Source organism: Haliotis rufescens, unplaced genomic scaffold (genome assembly GCF_023055435.1).
Source record: "Haliotis rufescens isolate VD_foot unplaced genomic scaffold, xgHalRufe1.0.p SCAF_8, whole genome shotgun sequence".
Lineage (NCBI taxonomy): Eukaryota > Metazoa > Mollusca > Gastropoda > Lepetellida > Haliotidae > Haliotis > Haliotis rufescens.
Window position 1 is genome coordinate 48,628,336 of NW_025964372.1, and position 18,857 is coordinate 48,647,192.

Sequence of the window (18,857 nt, forward strand, 5' to 3'; positions counted from 1 at the left end):
CATCCAAGAGACCGCCTCCGTGGTCTAGTGGTAGAGCGTCCGCCCGGAGAGCGGAAGGTCCGGGGTTCGATCCCCGGCCGCGTCATACCAAAAGACGTTTAAAGATGGTACTTGTTGTTACCCTGTCTGGCGCTCGGCATTAAGGGGCTAAAACAAGGACTGGTCGGTTCGGAGTTAGTATAGTGTGTCTGAGTGGAATATTCATGTTAAACTGCGGCATGGTATCTCAGTGAGCTAGCACTATAAATCGGCATCAGCCCGGACTAGTACAAGCAGCCACACAAACACACACACGTCCATGCACGTCGCTATATAAGTGCAATAAACTTTGACGCAACGTTAAACCCCATTTCACCTCACCTCACTCATCCAAGCGTCTGTACACATTTATGTGTGGATCATGTATTGTATATCAATAAAAACGACAAAACAAATACACATTAACAAGAAATGTACAGTCAATTGTACAGTTCCGACGATGCATGTGTTTGTGAATCACTAACACATATTGAAGATACAGGGTTCGCCAAACGGTGAAAGATACAAAGGCAAGTCAATTGTTCACGCGAGAAAACACGAGAACATATGGCACAAGCTTAAGCCAAAATAGGGAACTGTGTCGGACTACGGTGGCCCATAAGGGACATGGAGTCTGTTTTTCAATATTTTGATGTTTAACTTACTTTTATCTTAACCTTTTGCAAATTAACACAATCTGCCATACAAATATGTGATAAATCATGTATAAAAACATCCGAAAACATAGAAAATGTACTTTGAAGTAGCTTTTGAGTCGCTGAAATGTGTAGTGAAAATGTCAAAAACTAAAATGGAAATGTCAAAAACCAAAACGAAAAGGTCAAAAACTAAAATGAAAATGTCAAAAACACAAAACGAAAATGTCAAAAACTAAAATGAATACACAGAAAACTATTGTAAATATTATCACCGCGGTGGAAATAGTTTTCTGTATTTTCATTTTAGTTTTTGACATTTTCATTTTAGTTTTTGACATTTTCGTTTCACTTTTCAGCGATTCAATATCTTCTTTACACATGATTTATCACATATTTGTAAGATAAATCGTGTTAATTTGCAAAAGGTTACGATAACAGTAAGTGAAATATCAAATATTGAAAAACAGACTCCGTGTCCCTTATTGGCCACCGTAATCGGACATCAATTTTGTCACTGATGCGTTGAAATTGCAAATGCCCTTTAAATGTCAAAGGTTGTGACACCAAAGGCAGGAGCTGTTGGAATATTGCTCGACATAAAGGGAAAGTTGACTTTTGGAAAGAAGTCATCCCTCTTGTCCTACCATCTTGTGGAGATATGTATGCATAGACCTAATTCAAGTGAATGGAATTGGCTGTTTGACCGTTCGTGAAAGATATCAGGTCATCGATACATCTGAAGTGTAAGTTTAAGCCCGTGAAGATGCGGGTTAGAACAGGTCTTCAGTAACCCATGCTTGCCGTAAAAGGCGACTACGATTGTCGTATGAGGCAATTAACGGGATCGGGTGGTCAGGCTCGCTGATCTGGTTGATGCATGTCATCGTATCCCAGTTGCGTGTATCGATGCGCATGATGTCAATCACTGGATTGTCTGGTCAAGACAATTTACAGACCGCCGTGATATAATTGGAATATTGCTGAGTGTGGCGTTAACAAACAATTTGATTATATCTATCCGGGCAGCAATTCCGATCCATATGCACAAAGAATCAGACCAGCAAGAAGGGGGGCATATTTGGTGTACATGGGGATGCCCACCTCTTGTCAAAATGTCCTTCCTCAAACGCAATTTATACACACATCTGATATTATTTTGCATATGTCAGATATACATGCTTGTAGCAGATAAGAGTCGCTTACACAAATATGGATACGCCATCTTCTGGTTATTACAACATAAAAAGGAGCAAATAGACCTATATCTCTCAGTTGATTTTAACATATGAAAATATCTTAAGTTAACGATATTGTATCCAAACAATATTAATGAACTGAACTGACGCATAGTCAGCACTCAAAGACTACTTATACTCGTACATAGGTTCACTGTTTAATATATAATTTTGCTTAAAACTTAAAACTTTACAAATTGTTTTCTCGCATGATACACAACTGCGGATGGTTATCTTAGACATCGTTGAAAGTCAATAAATTTGTCGCGACTCGCTGTACAGAGTTGCGTCCCTTAGGCACGCCAGAAATCTATGATTGTGGGTTCGAATCCCGGTTCGCCCCGATTGTGTTCCTAGGTTTGTCGGCACCATGCCCGTGGGTATCACCGAAGTGGTTAACGTCTGAGACCTGCATCACTTCGGGCTTTCCTCCCACATTAAGCTGACACGCCGTGATATAACTGGAATATTGTTAAAAGCTGCGTTAAACCCAACTCACTCACCCACTATTTGATTAATCCACTTAAGCTCCAGTTACTGCTGACCGTATGTACATGTCAGACATTGTTGAAATGTTGTTTCATTTGGTCGGACATTGTTCTTATGATGTTTCATTTTGTCAGGCATTGTTCCAATGTTGTTTTATTTTGTCAGGCATTGTTCCAATGTTGTTTTATTTTGTCAGGCATTGTTCCAATATTGTTTCATTTTGTCAGATATTGTTCTAATGTTGTTTCATTTTGTCAGACATTGTTCCAATGTTGTTTCATTTTGTCAGGCATTGTTCCAATGTTGTTTCATTTTGTCAGACATTGTTCTAATGTTGTTTCATTTTGTCAGACATTGTTCCAATGTTGTTTCAATTTGTCAGGCATTGTTCCAATGTTGTTTCATTTTGTCAGACATTGTTCCAATGTTGTTTCATTTTGTCAGGCATTGTTCCAATGTTGTTTCATTTTGTCAGATATTGTTCTAATGTTGTTTCATTTTGTCAGATATTGTTCCAGCGTTGTTTCATTTTGTCAGACATTGTTCTAATGTTGTTTCATTTTGTCAGATATTGTTCTAATGTTGTTTCATTTTGTCAGATATTGTTCTAATGTTGTTTCATTTTGTCAGGCATTGTTCCAATGTTGTTTCATTTTGTCAGACATTGTTCTAATGTTGTTTCATTTTGTCAGATATTGTTCTAATGTTGTTTCATTTTGTCAGATATTGTTCTAATGTTGTTTCATTTTGTCAGGCATTGTTCTAATGTTGTTTCATTTTGTCAGATATTGTTCTAATGTTGTTTCATTTTGTCAGACATTGTTCCAATGTTGTTTCATTTGGTCGGACATTGTTCTTATGATGTTTCAATTTGTCAGGCATTGTTCCAATGTTGTTTCATTTTGTCAGACATTGTTCCAATGTTGTTTCATTTTGTCAGGCATTGTTCCAATGTTGTTTCATTTTGTCAGATATTGTTCTAATGTTGTTTCATTTTGTCAGATATTGTTCCAGCGTTGTTTCATTTTGTCAGACATTGTTCTAATGTTGTTTCATTTTGTCAGATATTGTTCTAATGTTGTTTCATTTTGTCAGATATTGTTCTAATGTTGTTTCATTTTGTCAGGCATTGTTCCAATGTTGTTTCATTTTGTCAGACATTGTTCTAATGTTGTTTCATTTTGTCAGATATTGTTCTAATGTTGTTTCATTTTGTCAGATATTGTTCTAATGTTGTTTCATTTTGTCAGGCATTGTTCCAATGTTGTTTCATTTTGTCAGATATTGTTCTAATGTTGTTTCATTTTGTCAGACATTGTTCCAATGTTGTTTCATTTGGTCGGACATTGTTCTTATGATGTTTCATTTTGTCAGACATTGTTCCAATGTTGTTTTATTTTGTCAGACATTGTTCCAAGTGTTGTTTCATTTTATCAGACATTGTTCCAATGTTGTTTCATTTTAACAGGCATTGTTCCAATGTTGTTTTATGTTGTCAGACATTGTTTCAATGTTGTTTCATTTTGTTTGGCATTGTTCCAATGTTGTTTCATTTTGTCAGACATTGTTCCAATGTTGTTTGTTTTGTCAGGCATTGTTCCAATGTTGTTTCATATTGTCAGATATTGTCCTAATGTTGTTTCATTTTGTTAGACATTGTTCCAGTGTTGTTTTAGTTTGTCAGACATTGTCCCAATGTTGTTTCATTTTGTCAGACATTGTTCCATGTTGTTTCGCTTTGTCAGACACATTTCCAATGTTGTTTCAGCACATGGCACCTTTACGACAATATGTTTGCAGCCGAGTGTATGTTGTGTTGAGAGCAGCTGTGATGCTGGTGGTGTGCTTGGCCCTGCTTGAACTGGGTATGTAACAATGCAAAGAATAACCAAAAGGCCACTCACGTTTCTCATCTCCAACTCTTGGTTCTCTAGGACCGAAGGTCCAAATACACTTATGACAAGGCATATTGTCCGGCAGTTGCTGTAGTCCGTTAACATTCGACTTCCCCTGCGAAACCAGTGGAAACGAAATCAACGTTTAAGGAGAATGTGTCATATACTGACCACACAATGTTACGGATCAAGACAATGTCTGTGGATATTTTTTTATGAAACTAAAAGCTCAGTCTTCACTAAAACAAACGTCCATAAAAAAATCATGATCCGTAACGTTTTAGTTCGTTTTATATTGTGACTAAGTTCTGAAACATCTAAAAGAATCTTCTTGTAAACCGCACTGAGTAATCTCTGCCAGACTGGTGGCACCCGTCACAAACACATGCAAAGGCAAGTCAATTGTTCACCCGAAAACATATGAGAACATATGGTTAAAGATTAATTATGAAAAGCCTGTGAATCTGTAACATTGTATCTGATTTCATGTACCACACTACCTCCTGATTATGCATTGTTCATGGGCCAGTGGCCTCAATAACGACAACAGAGTTGAAGACCGAAATGATGTTAACTGCAATCCCCTATTTTCACTTGTATCATATGTTCCCGTGTTTTAAAGGCGAACAATTAACCTGCCTTTGCATGTGTTTGTGACGCTGCCACCAGAGGGTCAGGATACGCTTACCTTTTAGCGAACGCCTGGTATCATAACTATTTGACAGTCATACAAACAATATTAGGATATAATAGGAATTGCACAACTGACTTTGATCAGGGAGTCCTTATGGTTATGGAAATTGTTTCGTTGCTTTTATCTAAATAAATTCAATACATCTATGTCTTTGCGTTTATGAGCGTCAAACGTAAAAACGTGTGTGCATATTTGACATAATTCTACACGGATTTACACCGTTTGCACAACGCGTTTTACGTTTACATCGCCATAAACACAAAGGATATTGACGTCAATTCTTAAACATCCACACCTAAGACCAGCTATGTTTTATAACCGAAAGTAATCCTGTTAACGTTGTGTAAGTGTAGTTTGGATAGAGGTCTTGAACTAAGTACGAGCAGCACACGTCCACTCCACTCTTCTGTCACTTAGAGATGTGAATAATAGTGACAAGCAAATTTCGCACTATTACTTAAAGCCCCATTAACATGGACACTTTTACCTATGTGAGTATATATACTTACATAAGTAAATTTACTTATGGTGGCATGTGAACGCATTTGCTTACGTGAGTAAATATACTCCAGGAGTAAAGAGACATGAGTAAAAGTATATTTGCTACACCTGATGAGGTCTAGTAAAAGTATATTCATCATAGGTATAATTGCTCCTGGAGTATTTCTGGTCATGTGAACAGATTCTCTATTTGCTTACGTAAGCATATTAAATCCTTGTGATCCAGCTCCAATGGTTCCCTCACATACATTCCCTGTGCAGGAAAATACGGCTGTAGTTCCTTAAAAAGAACATAAAATGTTTCGCGTGTCATGCGAAAGTTATCGATCCACAGTTTATCATCAAATGATCGTTTGACGACATTGTTCCACCGGTGTTGAGAACGTTCTCTCTTCCACAGTTCTCTTTCCTGGCATAATCCTAAGACTAATCCCATACTAAGAAAGTATGGAAAGTCTCTCTTTCGCCTCTGGTTGACTATCTTCGACAGCGACATGGCCTCAAATGATAAAAGTCCACAATTTATTGATGAAATGATGTTTACTTCTGCCTTGCATAAACTTCATGTGAACGCAATGTAAATATACTTTTGCTTACATGAGTAAATTTGCTTACATGAGTAAATTTTGTCCATGTGAATGGGGCTTTACGCGAATAGTCATTTAAATACTGATGTTCACTTGATGCTTTAGATGAATACTCCGTTTTTCACTATTTTTCAAAACCAATCATTAAATTTTGTAAATTATTTTGTTTGTGAGAGTTATTAAAAAACATCCTTTGTTTTATTAATGGACCAATTAAATTTTGGAATAAAATGTTAGTCATAGCTGAATAGGATCAGCCTATTATCAGAACAGATGAAATTAGAGTATATTATTTTTAAATATTCATTTTACATGCTTTAGTTCAAGATACATCTGTTGTGATCACTTGTATCAATTCTGAATTATTATTATTATTATTATTATTATTATTATTATTATTGTAATAATAATACGTTTTCTCTACTTCAGTATATTTTCCTTCCAATTTCCATGTTAAATCACAAGACTTTATCGATAAACCTCCTCGTGATACATTCGTCTGTAAATATGTCCAGGTGAGAGGTACACAGGCTACAGCGGAAAAGTAAACTGACTCTCGTGGCTTCTAAATCAGCTGTGTATGACAACACTAACCCAATAGGAAAGGAAAACAAAATGTTGACATTTATAACATTTAGAACGACAACTGTCTGCAATGGAAAGGAGATATTCATGTAGTAGGTGCCTAGTATTATATATTTAGTGATGAAATACTATATTTATTTCCAAAGGTAAAATCGATATGTCACTCGAGAGCCCGGAAAAACGTTGGTATTTTTCAGGATGAGATAAACATATAAATTAGCAAGAAAACACAAACATCTTCCATACATCTGAGGAAATCATGTGTTTGAAAACAGTGTAAAACAATTACTTTCTGGAATGTACGTTCAACAGACAAGGCTGTGTACTTCGTCCGTTATTGTTTCCGCTCCATATCAATGGTGGAAATGAGGACCGAGGACCACAATATAGAATTGTTACTATTTTCCTTTGTCCCGTTAAGATCCATGCTTATCGTTAGATGTGACTAACGGGGTCGAGGGTCAGAAATTCATACACGATATCTTTTTGTAGTTCATACTTATTCGTTGATTATGTACTAGCAACTACTAACTGTTTTCAATCTGTTATCGTTGTTTATTCCAGAACGGACTCGGACCATCTTCCAGTATCTTGTATTTTACAAGTTAATTAAATTCAAGTGCTGTTATAATCGGAAACGATGGCCGTGTAATATGTGACGATGTGTTAAAATATAAATGGGCTGATTGTGGACGAAGACAATTCAATGAAGCTGAAATATCTGAAGTATCGAGTAACATTGCGAATGAATTTCTGCTATTAGTACATTTCAATGTTAATGCTGCCACTGAGAAGCTAGAGGAGCTCTTGAAATATATTGGGAATCATCTTAAAGTTAACTGTAACAGTCGACTGGGTTTAAAACGTGTACAACCTAAATGGTTTGATCATGAATGTGAGCTCGCAAAAAGAACAAAATATTGTCGTCTAAATACGTTTCGGAGATGTTGAACAAATGATAATTAGAGTAGGTATATTCAGTCTAAGAGACACTTCCGTCTTTTGTGTAAAGAGAAGTGCCAACATTTCAACAATGCGATCGCGGACGAAATTTGTACAGCACTTGCAGATGGCGATTGTAAGAAGTTTTGGTTTAAAATAGAAGCACTACTGCAGAACCGAAATGAGAAGATACATATCTCGCCAGAGAAGTGGTTTATTTATTTTAAAGATTTACTTAACCCGACTCGTAACAGCAGTGATGGGTTTGATGCGACTGTGAATGAATATATGACATATCACGATGACGAAAGTGCTTATTGTAACAGTATGGATAATCTGCCAGAACGTATTAATACCAGAGAGGAGATTGAGTATTTGTGAAAACCAAAACACAGATTCTATGCAACTTTCATAGACTTTCGTAAGGCATTTGACTTTGTTGACAGAAATAAGCAATTGTATGTTCTTCTTATGAAAGGTGTACATGGGAAAATGTTTAGAATTCTAAAAGATATTTATGACAAGGTCTCAGCTTGTGTTAGAATCGGAAGTTCGAAAACCCAAATATTCACAACATCATGTGGAGTACGCCAGGGATGTATGTTGAGTCCTGTTTTATTTATATATTTTTTATAAATGAGCTTGTAGATGACGTGAAGAAATGTGGATTGAGAGGTGTTTTTGTCAGGGATGGACTAAACGATGTCATACTGCTATTATTTGCAGATGACGTAACATTGATTGATAACACTGTAATAGGCCTACAAAGAAAACTTTATGTGTTAAAAGGTTATTGTTACAAATGGGTCCGAGAAGATAACCTGGAGAAGTCATATATTGTTGATTTCAGAAATGGGGGATACCTAAGAAATACAGAAAAATGGACTTATGGCGGTAAACATATGCAAGTGAGTGAGTGAGTGAGTTTGGTTAAACGCCGCTTTTAGCAATATTCCAGCAATATCACGGCGGGGGACACCAGAAATGGGCTTCACACATTGTACCCATGTTGGGAATCGAACCCGGGTCTTCGGCGTGACGAGCGAACGCTTTAACCACTAGGCTACCCGACCGCCCCCCATATGCAAGTAGTATCCCACTATAAAAATCTAGGTATTGTCTTAATATCCAGATTAAGCGTGTGAAACAGCCAGAAAGGCTTCGTTTCCTATTATTACCTTATTAAAGGATTATCCAAACACTTCTATAAACGTAGCATCTACAATATTTGACAGTAAAATAGCTTTCATATTATTATATGGTTCGGAAATTTGGGGTTACACTTCTCGTGCAAATATTGAAAAAGGTTTTTACTTTTAACGATATTTATGTGTTGGTGCGGGCTGGATAGTAATCGATACCCAAAAGCATGTTATGACATGTTGAAATCACAGGCTGAAAACGGCGGCCACAACTGGGTAACGCATGTTCGTTTGCTGCTACTAGAAACTGGATTTACGTGTGCTTGGATCACACACGAGTGTGGCAGCACATCACATTTTATACAATGTTGCAAGCAAAGATGTCAAGACATAGAGATTCAGAATTTTCATGCTAAAATTATGTCTGTATCATATCTAAACCATTATTTTACATATAGACCTGTACCCGAACCAGAGAAATATATTGTGGAGTTATGTCCAAATAAAGATCTTATCCGCATATTATTTAAATTTCGATGTTTGAGCCATAAGTTGGGTATTCAAAACCGTCACAATGACAAAGTCAATACTGATTTACTAAAGTGCAAGAAATGTAATCATAATTTTATAATTGAAAATGAATACCATTTCCTTTTAGTTTGTCCATTTTATATGATTATAAAATGTTCAAGCTCGCTGATTCCTGCCATCGTAACCCAATTGTAAACATAGGTGCTCAAGTCGTCAGTCAATGGATGGTCCAGACTCGATTCTGTTACCGCTGTTATATAGTTAGAATATTGTTATAGTGTGTTATATAGAGTTAAACAACAAACAAACACACTTATATAAGAAGCGACAAAACCATTTCCATATTCATTAGAAATATCTGCCAAAAAGCAGAGTCGATTGTACGATTCCGATCATATCATGAATGTTTATGAATCACCATCAATCAATGATGATACAATGTGTTCGCGAAAAGGTGAGGGTATCCTGCCCCACCGGTGGCATCGTCACAAACACACGCAAAGGCAAGTCAATTGTTCACCTGAAAACACGGGAACATATAGTACAAGTCAAATAGGAAAAAAAGGGAATTGCAACGGACATCATTCTTGCCACTGATACGTTAAATGTCCTCCACTTAAAAGGCTTTCCACCTTATAGACCTTGGACTATTGCCGGGATGTTTTCAGTAAATGGACCTGTACAAAATTCATTGCTAATCCCTGTATACTGGCTTTTCTTCTGGTCTTAGTAGGTTCGTAGGACGTGTAGGCATGGACTACATCACTATTTTATGTTGGTGTTCTCTTTCAGTCATGCCAGTAGTGACCAAATCACATTGGATTGCTCAGTACGTCGGAATGCCACCCCCAAAGATGCGACCACAAGACAAGTCGGCGAAAGAACAAGAAGCAGTATGTATGTTATACCTGTTAAAGTCACCAAAATACTGCAGCTGTCAGCTGGTAGGCATACTTCTTAGCCAAAAGCTCTAACAAAGCCAAAGGCACACATCACATTCCATTTTAACCAATAATAAGTTTTTAAAAGGGATGGTGTGTCAAAAATATTAAAATGCTCACAGAGTTTGTGTTGGGGGGGTAGGGGTTGGGGTGGTGGGGGTGTTGCGGAGTGGGGGTGTCTTAATATGCTGCATTTAGTTTTCGAAAGGCGATGTACCCCGCGAATGCACTCTGTATTTGAATTAAGAGTCGTTTTGAGTTCTTTTTAGGTACCTAGTCTTTCAATTTTTAAATATATATTATGTTAAATTGGTTATGCTTATATTACAGACAAGCCCGTCTTATATCGAGGCGGAATTCCAGAAGAGGAAGCAACTCTACCAAAGCGGATGTCTGAAGACACCACGAGGGAATGTTGCACCGCTCTTAGCACATCTGCCCAGTAGACTGGCTGTTTGTCTGACACCAAAGGTCGGCTGTACATTCTGGACACGGATTATGATGTTTCTGAATGGCAATTACACCAATCAGCACGTGAAGTCCCCGTTTGACATAGATAGATACTCTGCCCATTATGATAACAAAGGAGTTAAATTCAAATATTCGTTTAATGAAAAAAATATTATCGAAATGGGATCTGATTTAACGAAGGTCCTATTTGTCCGTGACCCTTATGCCAGACTGTGGTCTGCTTACTTAGACAAGATATTCCTCCCTGACTATTGGAATTGGCTTAGAAAGCGCCTCAGCATTGAATGCCCTAAGAAAATAACATTTGAACAATTTCTTCAATTTGTTTTATTAGACAATGATGCTCACTGGGATCCTTTGAGTCATCTTTGCGACCCTTGCTCCTTTCAACCAGCATATATCGGAAGGCTGGAGACGTTCTCCAGAGATGCAGCGTATATCCTGAATAACACAGGACTCGGGCATCTGGTGATGGACAAGAGCAGCTACACATCTCATGTCCAGGATGAACTTTCACTCTTAATTCACTACAATTTCAAACTTTATGAAAAGGGGAAGATCACAACGGTGTGCTTGTCACCTACAGATCTGGCAGAGCGTCTCTGGGTTGTCTTTCAGTATAATGGGTATTTTTCTCTGTCGGATACATTTTCGAGAAATATTTTAAAACAAAAATTGCATGGACAGTCTGTCACCGCATCAAGGGATATAGTTACTGAATTCTTCGTATCCTATTTCAGCAGTCAGCCTCGTTCTGAAAACCTGTCGCGGTGGCATGAGCAAAGAAACAATGCATTGCAAGATGCGTACAGAAATATACCGCATGCCCTTCTTCATACAATTGCTGATAAATATGTAAATGACTTCATTCTTTTTGATTATGAACAATATCCAAGTAAGTATTTTAAAAACTGAATTTAAGATAGGGTTCGGTTTCCCTGTGTTGATCTTTACGGTGTTCATACTAGCTTAGGCTACCCATGGGTAAAACACAGGTCCACAGCAACCGATGCTTGTCATGAAGAGCGACTAAATTGATAGGATGGTCAGGCTCGATGACTTGGTTGCACGTCAATGTATCCTGTAGGTGTCGGTCTAGTCCAGGATCGATGATTTCTGTATGGGGGAGTCATTGTTATTTTCCACTCCTATAATTGTCCATGTGGAATATATTTCACTCACCATGATTGGCCATGTGGAATATATTTTACTCACCATGATTCTCCATGTGGAATATATGTCACTCACCATGATTGTCTATGTGGAATATATTTCACTCACCACGATTGGCAATGTGGAATATATTTCACTCACCACGATTGGCCATGTGGAATATATTTCACTCACCATGATTGGCCATGTGGAATATATTTCACTCACCATGATTGTCTATGTGGAATATATTTCACTCACCACGATTGGCAATGTGGAATATATTTCACTCACCATGATTATCCATGTGGAATATATTTCACTCACCATGATTTGTCCATGTGGAATATATTTCACTCACCATGATTGGCCATGTGGAATATATTTCACTCACCATAATAGGCAATGTGGAATATATATTTCACTCACCATGGTTTGTATCAACTATTCCAGATTCATTTCATATTAATATTCAGATAACTTGTCGGGACACTGTGTTTGGCACAGCTGTTTCATAGTTGTATTAGTTTATATGCCTGTTGAAATCATTAAACAAATACGTGTGAATTTCAAACAGATACCACTTACGAATTTCTATAGGTAACATCTCAGAATATTTTTATTTTACTTTTGAAGACCAAATGACAGACAAAATGATGGAACCAAGATATCTTGTAGAAATTGATATCGGATTTCAAGAATGGCTGCTTTACGTTTGTGCTGACACGACATAATCCTCGAGTTAGTTGTGATATCATGTATTCTTTACCGTTAGTTCTGTTGAAATAAAGGTTATCTGAAACTTCTCTCTGTAATTCAGGTTTATGTTTAACATGGTAGCTAGCCTGGACCAAAACAGCAATTTTTTTGGGAAAGATAACGTTTTCACTAAACATACAAAAACACAAATGATTTATAATTTCGATGCATTTAGTTAAATCATACATGCATTATACTGGAACAGTGTGAGTGAGTGAGTGAGTTTGATTTTACGCCGCTTTTAGCAATATTCCAGCAATATCACTGCGGGGGGACACCAGAAATGGGCTTCACACATTGTACCCATGTCGGGAATCGAACCCGGGTCTTCGGCGTGACGAGCGAAGGCCTTAACCACTAGGCTACCCGACCGCCCCTTATAGTGGAACAATTATGTATGCTCGTTTCATAATGTCTCTGACGGAGATTACATGTACTGTGTGAGAATACATTGAAAGGTACCACTGAAAAGAAACATAATTATTAATTGTATATGTATGTGAGGAGTGAGTGAGTGAGTTAAGATTTATAGTCACATCAGCAGTATTCCAGCCATATCGTGACTAACAAAAGTTATACATAATATATACATTTAAAAAATAAAAGCCTGTCAACGAAGGACAGTAAAATAACCAGAATATCACAGATTCGTATTTAAAACTGGTGTACAACCATTAAAAGATTTCACTATATGTAACGATACAATATTAAAAAGGCTATAGATCGCCAGCAAGTGGTCTAGTGGTAGAGCGTCCGCCAAGAGAGCGGAAGGTCCGGGGTTCGATCCCCGGCCAAAAGACGTTAAAAGATGGTTCTTGTTGTTACCCTGTCTGGCGCTCGGCATTGAAGGGCTTAAACAAGGACTGGTCGGCTCGGAGTCAGTATACTGTGTCTGAGTTGGGTATTCATGTTAAACTGCGGCATGGTATCTCAGTGAGCTAGCACTATAAATCGGCATCAGTCCGGAATAGTACAAGCAGCCACACAAACACACATACGTACATGCACGTCGCTATATAAGTGCAATAATCTTGGACGCGACGTTAAACCCAATTTCGCCTCACCTCACCGCCAGCAAGTGAAGGTAGATCACCTCACCAGGATGTGAGGAAGATAGATAGATAGATAGATAGATAGATAGATAGCCTCACATATCATCATATCATCCTTGTCATATCTTTAAAGTAAACAGTCTAACTAATTCAATTGTATATCGGGCGAAAATGAAATGTGAAATACAATAGTTCAATAACTTTTTATTTTTTATGTACGAAGGATAGGCTTATTACCAACGCTTTGACATAACCTAAATGAATCTTCGTTCAATGTCTTTTTGTACTAAACCTTAAAAGATAGTTAATACTTCATATCAAGGATTACGGTACGTTCCTCCACAACGCGTGAAAACATAAGGCCGCTCCATGGTGCAGTCGGTATTTGTAACAATGTAAAGGAGGCTGAAAACTCTGAGACTGACTATGACAGCGTTAATGGAGTTGGTAATTATGTTTAATTATGTTAATTATGTAATTACATAATGTCCTCCGAGGTCCACACATTTCTGCCAACGATGCTGGGCTTCTTGGATCTCACTGATGAAGAAAGCTTCACCCTGGCGGTGAAAAACTTCTCCCCAGCAGAAACGATGTCATTATCATTTTGCACAATGCTTGCCGGCCAGTTCTGTCTTCAGACAGTCTTGCATTGCAGCCATGACCACTACAGACTAGAGCACAGGTACATCTGCCTGGTAGGGCAACTCTCCTGAAGTGAGTCCACCAGTAAGATATCTTTGGTATCCTGGGAAACCGAAGCCATCACCTTGTCAGCTGATGGAACAGATTTTACATTCGTCGGAGGAGACGTTAGATTTGTTCCACTACTTGGACTGTTGGTTAGTCTCTGGCTGATAGTGGTGAACCCAGGCTCATCCATAGATACAAATCTCTCCACATAATCAGCTGGAACTGCTTTAAAACGACGGAAATATTCTTGAAAGATGATAAACCTTGAGCGTTTCTGACCAGGGCCCACTTGCACAAAGCGATCTTAGCGCTAAGATGATCGTAACTCCCATACTTTAACATAGGCTTACAATAGTCTTAGCGCTAAGATGATCGTAACTCCCATACTTTAACATAGGCTTACAATAGTCTTAGCGCTAAGATGATCGTAACTCCCATACTTTAACATAGGCTTACAATAGTCTTAGCGCTAAGATGATCGTAACTCCCATACTTTAACATAGGCTTACAATAGTCTTAGCGCTAAGATGATCGTAACTCCCATACTTTAACATAGGCTTACAATAGTCTTAGCGCTTAGATGATCGTAACTCCCATACTTTAACATAGGCTTACAATAGTCTTAGCGCTAAGATGATCGTAACTCCCATACTTTAACATAGGCTTACAATAGTCTTAGCGCTAAGATGATCGTAACTCCCATACTTTAACATAGGCTTACAATAGTCTTAGCGCTAAGATGATCGTAACTCCCATACTTTAACATAGGCTTACAATAGTCTTAGCGCTAAGATGATCGTAACTCCCATACTTTAACATAGGCTTACAATAGTCTTAGCGCTAAGATGATCGTAACTCCCATACTTTAACATAGGCTTACAATAGTCTTAGCGCTAAGATGATCGTAACTCCCATACTTTAACATAGGCTTACAATAGTCTTAGCGCCAAGATGATCGTAACTCCCATACTTTAACATAGGCTTACAATAGTCTTAGCGCTAAGATGATCGTAACTCCCATACTTTAACATAGGCTTACAATAGTCTTAGCGCTAAGATGATCGTAACTCCCATACTTTAACATAGGCTTACAATAGTCTTAGCGCTAAGATGATCGTAACTCCCATACTTTAACACAGTCTTACAATAGTCTTAGCGCTAAGATGATCGTAACTCCCATACTTTAACATAGGCTTACAATAGTCTTAGCGCTAAGATGATCGTAACTCCCATACTTAACATAGGCTTACAATAGTCTTAGCGCTAAGGTCGCTTTGTGCAAGTGGGCCCAGGAGTCAGAAGCTTTGGGGCCAGCGTGCTGAAACCTTTGCCATACCCAGTTTATTCCTCAGAATGTTCTCAACTCTCTCGTGAGAGCTGCCTACTGTATTGGGTGAGTGAGTGAGTATGGTTTTACGCCGCTTTTAGCAATATTCCAGCAATATCACGGAGGAGGACACCAGAAATGGGCTTCACACATTGTACCCATGTCGGGAATCGAGCCCGGGTCTTCGGCGTGACGAGCGAACGCTTTAACCACTAGGCCGTTGGCTATAAGTGACGGATGGTGAGTGGTAGTCTGTAATCATTTCATGTACGTCAGGGGCGAATCTAGCTTTGTCGCAGAAAAGCAATTGCTTACACCTAAAAGCAAGCACATGTTTACACCAAAACTGTACAATTTTCTTTTAAAATAAGAAAACCATCTGTGCAGTAATTTAAACTCTACACGGTCGAACTTGATATTTATTGTCTAACTTGAAGACTGAATCTTACGCACTTAATTTTTAAAAATACGAATAAACAACCATCACATAATACGAATTAACACGTGAAAACACATAAAAGTAATAAAATCGATTCGTTTTAATTTTCAAATTTCATTTGTCATCATAGATGTTTCTTGAATGAAAGTCGAAAATATGCTTGTGAAACAAGCATATATATTATTAATAAAAAATTACAATAAATAAATGACCAATATTTGTTACAAACCCAATTTAACATAAACAGTCCCAAAAAGCAGGAAACAGCGTTTAAGAGCATCTAAAAAAAATTAATCCCTGGGCAGGGCTGTTAAAAATGGTTTTGATTACAAAAAATTAGCCTAGTTACTCCCTTGTACTTTATCTACAATTTAATTTGTGGTGGCAGTTGAAGATCTTTAGGCTCATCCCCGAGGCTCTCCCTCCTCTTCTTGAACTCTGCTGCCTACATCTTAAGTGAGTGAGTGAGTGAGTATCGGATTATGCCGCTTTCAGCAATATTCCAGCAATATCATGGCGGGGGTCACTAGAAATGGGCTTCACACATTGTACCCATGTCTGGAATCGAACCCGGGTATTCGGTGTGACGCGCGAACGCTTTAACCACTAGGCTACCCGACCGCCCCGCCCACCTCTTAACAGCGGCAAAGGAAGGAACATTAACCTCTAAAGTTGAAAACATGTACCCCGACGGTGTGGATCGGGGGTCACAATATCAAACACTGGATTGGCTCTGACTTGTTTTTTGTACAGGCCGCCGTCATGTACCTGGGATAATGCTGGATCGTGAGCTATTAAACAAAACAAACCACACACCTCAGTGCCTCAGGCCACTGGGTTCACTTTTACAAGTACGTTTCCTAATATCGAGGATTTCGATGATGCTTCCAGGAAGTTGCATACCATATTTCCACCTTGCACGCGTAGAGTGAGTGAGTGAGTTATGTTTAACGCCGCTTTTAACAGTAGTCAAGTTATATCACCGCGTGTCAGCATAATGTGGGAGGAAAGCTCGAAGTGATGCAGGTCTTAGACATTTACCACTTCGACGAAGCCTACGAGCACGGGTATGGTGCTGACAAACATAGAAACATAATCGGGGCGAACCGGGGGTCGAACCCACAATCATAAGTTTACGGCGTACCCAAGGGACGCAACTCTGCACAGCGAATCGCGGCGCTTTAGATTACTGGGCCACTCGTGCTCCCAACGTCGTCATGAACAGCGACTCCAAATATAGTAATACTTCAAAGAAAGCAGACACACAAGGTCAGGGATTTGGTTGAAATCTTGCTTCATGCTGGTTGTCTTGTTCTCTCCTATTGTTCCATTGTGTTCAGTGTTTGCGAAGAGAACTACGTAGCGACACATGCAAGGTTGTCGCAAATGATTGAAGATGAGGTAATCCATTGTTCATGACGTCACAAACGATTTTATGTGACGCTCCAACACTGAACAAATTCAGCTGATGATTCACTTGAGATTAGGAACTTCTAAATTTTCTGAAAGAAACACTATTGTTAAATACAGAGTAGAGGGCCGTTGAATATAGGTTTTGTCAAGGAATATGTTATGATAATACATTGATCAGACGAATGACCAAACATTATGTTATTTTCAATAGCATAGCATTTACACCACATTATATGATGGACAGATACATTTTGTACGCTGGTAAAGTATAGGGAGGTTTTATTTTCCCATATAAGACCTGCTTTGAGGTTTTACTTTAGGACTATACCAATTAGTTCGCATCTAATGGTGAATTTTGAATTGATAAAAGTAGAAGATTAAATCACATGAAATTTCTATGACGTGAATCGACCTGCAGCCTCATAGATCATGTTGAGTTCTGTAACCCAGTGTTTCCCACCAGGCCTACGGATGAAGTAAAGCTTCACTGAGCACATGTTTTGTGACTTGTGCCGCCCATCTGTTGGTGGACGTGTGGTGCCTTCTCTGCACGTGCTCCCATGGTCTCACCACTCCCACGAAGACCTCATTTCAGGTCGTGAACCTTCACTCCTCGTGAGTTCGATTAGCTGAGATCACATACAGTCCGTTTGACTCCAAATGAGAACGATGAATTGCGAAATAACTCGAAATCCAGAAAAGTGTATGAAACATCAATACGGTACTTGAACATGAATACCCTGTACCCAACAAAATCTGAATTTTGTTTATTTTAAGACCCATGACGGATGAAGTTCTTTAAGAAACTATCATGTAATTTTGTATAGAAATGTGTACATGACACGTAGGGGAACAAACCGTGGAAGGAACAGCGCAAGCACGGTCTACACGTGCTACACAGTGACCGTGTTCATTCAGTGACCAGATGCGCTACTCAGCAGATGTTAAACAGTTGATGTTGAATGTGTATGATTTCTTTAGAAGTGAAGCAGAAAGAGCAAAGCCTTTTTATGCAATTAATAAATTCTTTAAACGAGCTTCAAAAGCTCTCGGTATGTCCCCTCAGAAACTTTAAAATGTTGTTAGTCGACGAGATACAAATAGTCAGGCCAAGGAGGTAGGGAACATGTCAAAAACACGCAAGGTTGATAAATTAGACAGTTTTCAGAGGGATCAAGTCAGACGTGCAATTGTTAAACTGCACTCAGAAAATAAGTACCTGTCCCTAAGAATTTTGAAGAAACACCTTGAAACTGACCATGATTTACGTGTTACAAAGTACAAACTATGGCAGCTGTTGCATACATTTGGTTACAAATACAAAAAGATAAC

The 18,857-nt window shown here is 38.4% G+C and overlaps 1 protein-coding gene across 1 annotated transcript; it reads left to right on the plus strand.

Moving 5' to 3' along the window:
- The first annotated feature begins 4,185 nt into the window (after positions 1–4,185).
- LOC125376927 (carbohydrate sulfotransferase 10-like) lies at positions 4,186–12,484 on the plus strand. Its single transcript, XM_048389522.1, has 3 exons — positions 4,186–4,266; positions 10,071–10,171; positions 10,550–12,484. The coding sequence occupies exons 1-3, from the start codon at positions 4,233–4,235 to the stop codon at positions 11,603–11,605; spliced, it is 1,191 nt and encodes a 396-aa protein (XP_048245479.1). The 5' UTR covers positions 4,186–4,232; the 3' UTR covers positions 11,606–12,484.
- Positions 12,485–18,857: the final 6,373 nt, after the last annotated feature.

Coding starts and splice junctions, on each gene's coding strand:
- LOC125376927 (XM_048389522.1), top strand. CDS start 4,233: ATGCTGGTGGTGTGCTTGGCCCTGCTTGAACTGG. Junction 4,267..10,070: donor CTTGGCCCTGCTTGAACTGG/GTATGTAACAAT, acceptor GTTCTCTTTCAG/TCATGCCAGTAGTGACCAAA. Junction 10,172..10,549: donor CGGCGAAAGAACAAGAAGCA/GTATGTATGTTA, acceptor CTTATATTACAG/ACAAGCCCGTCTTATATCGA.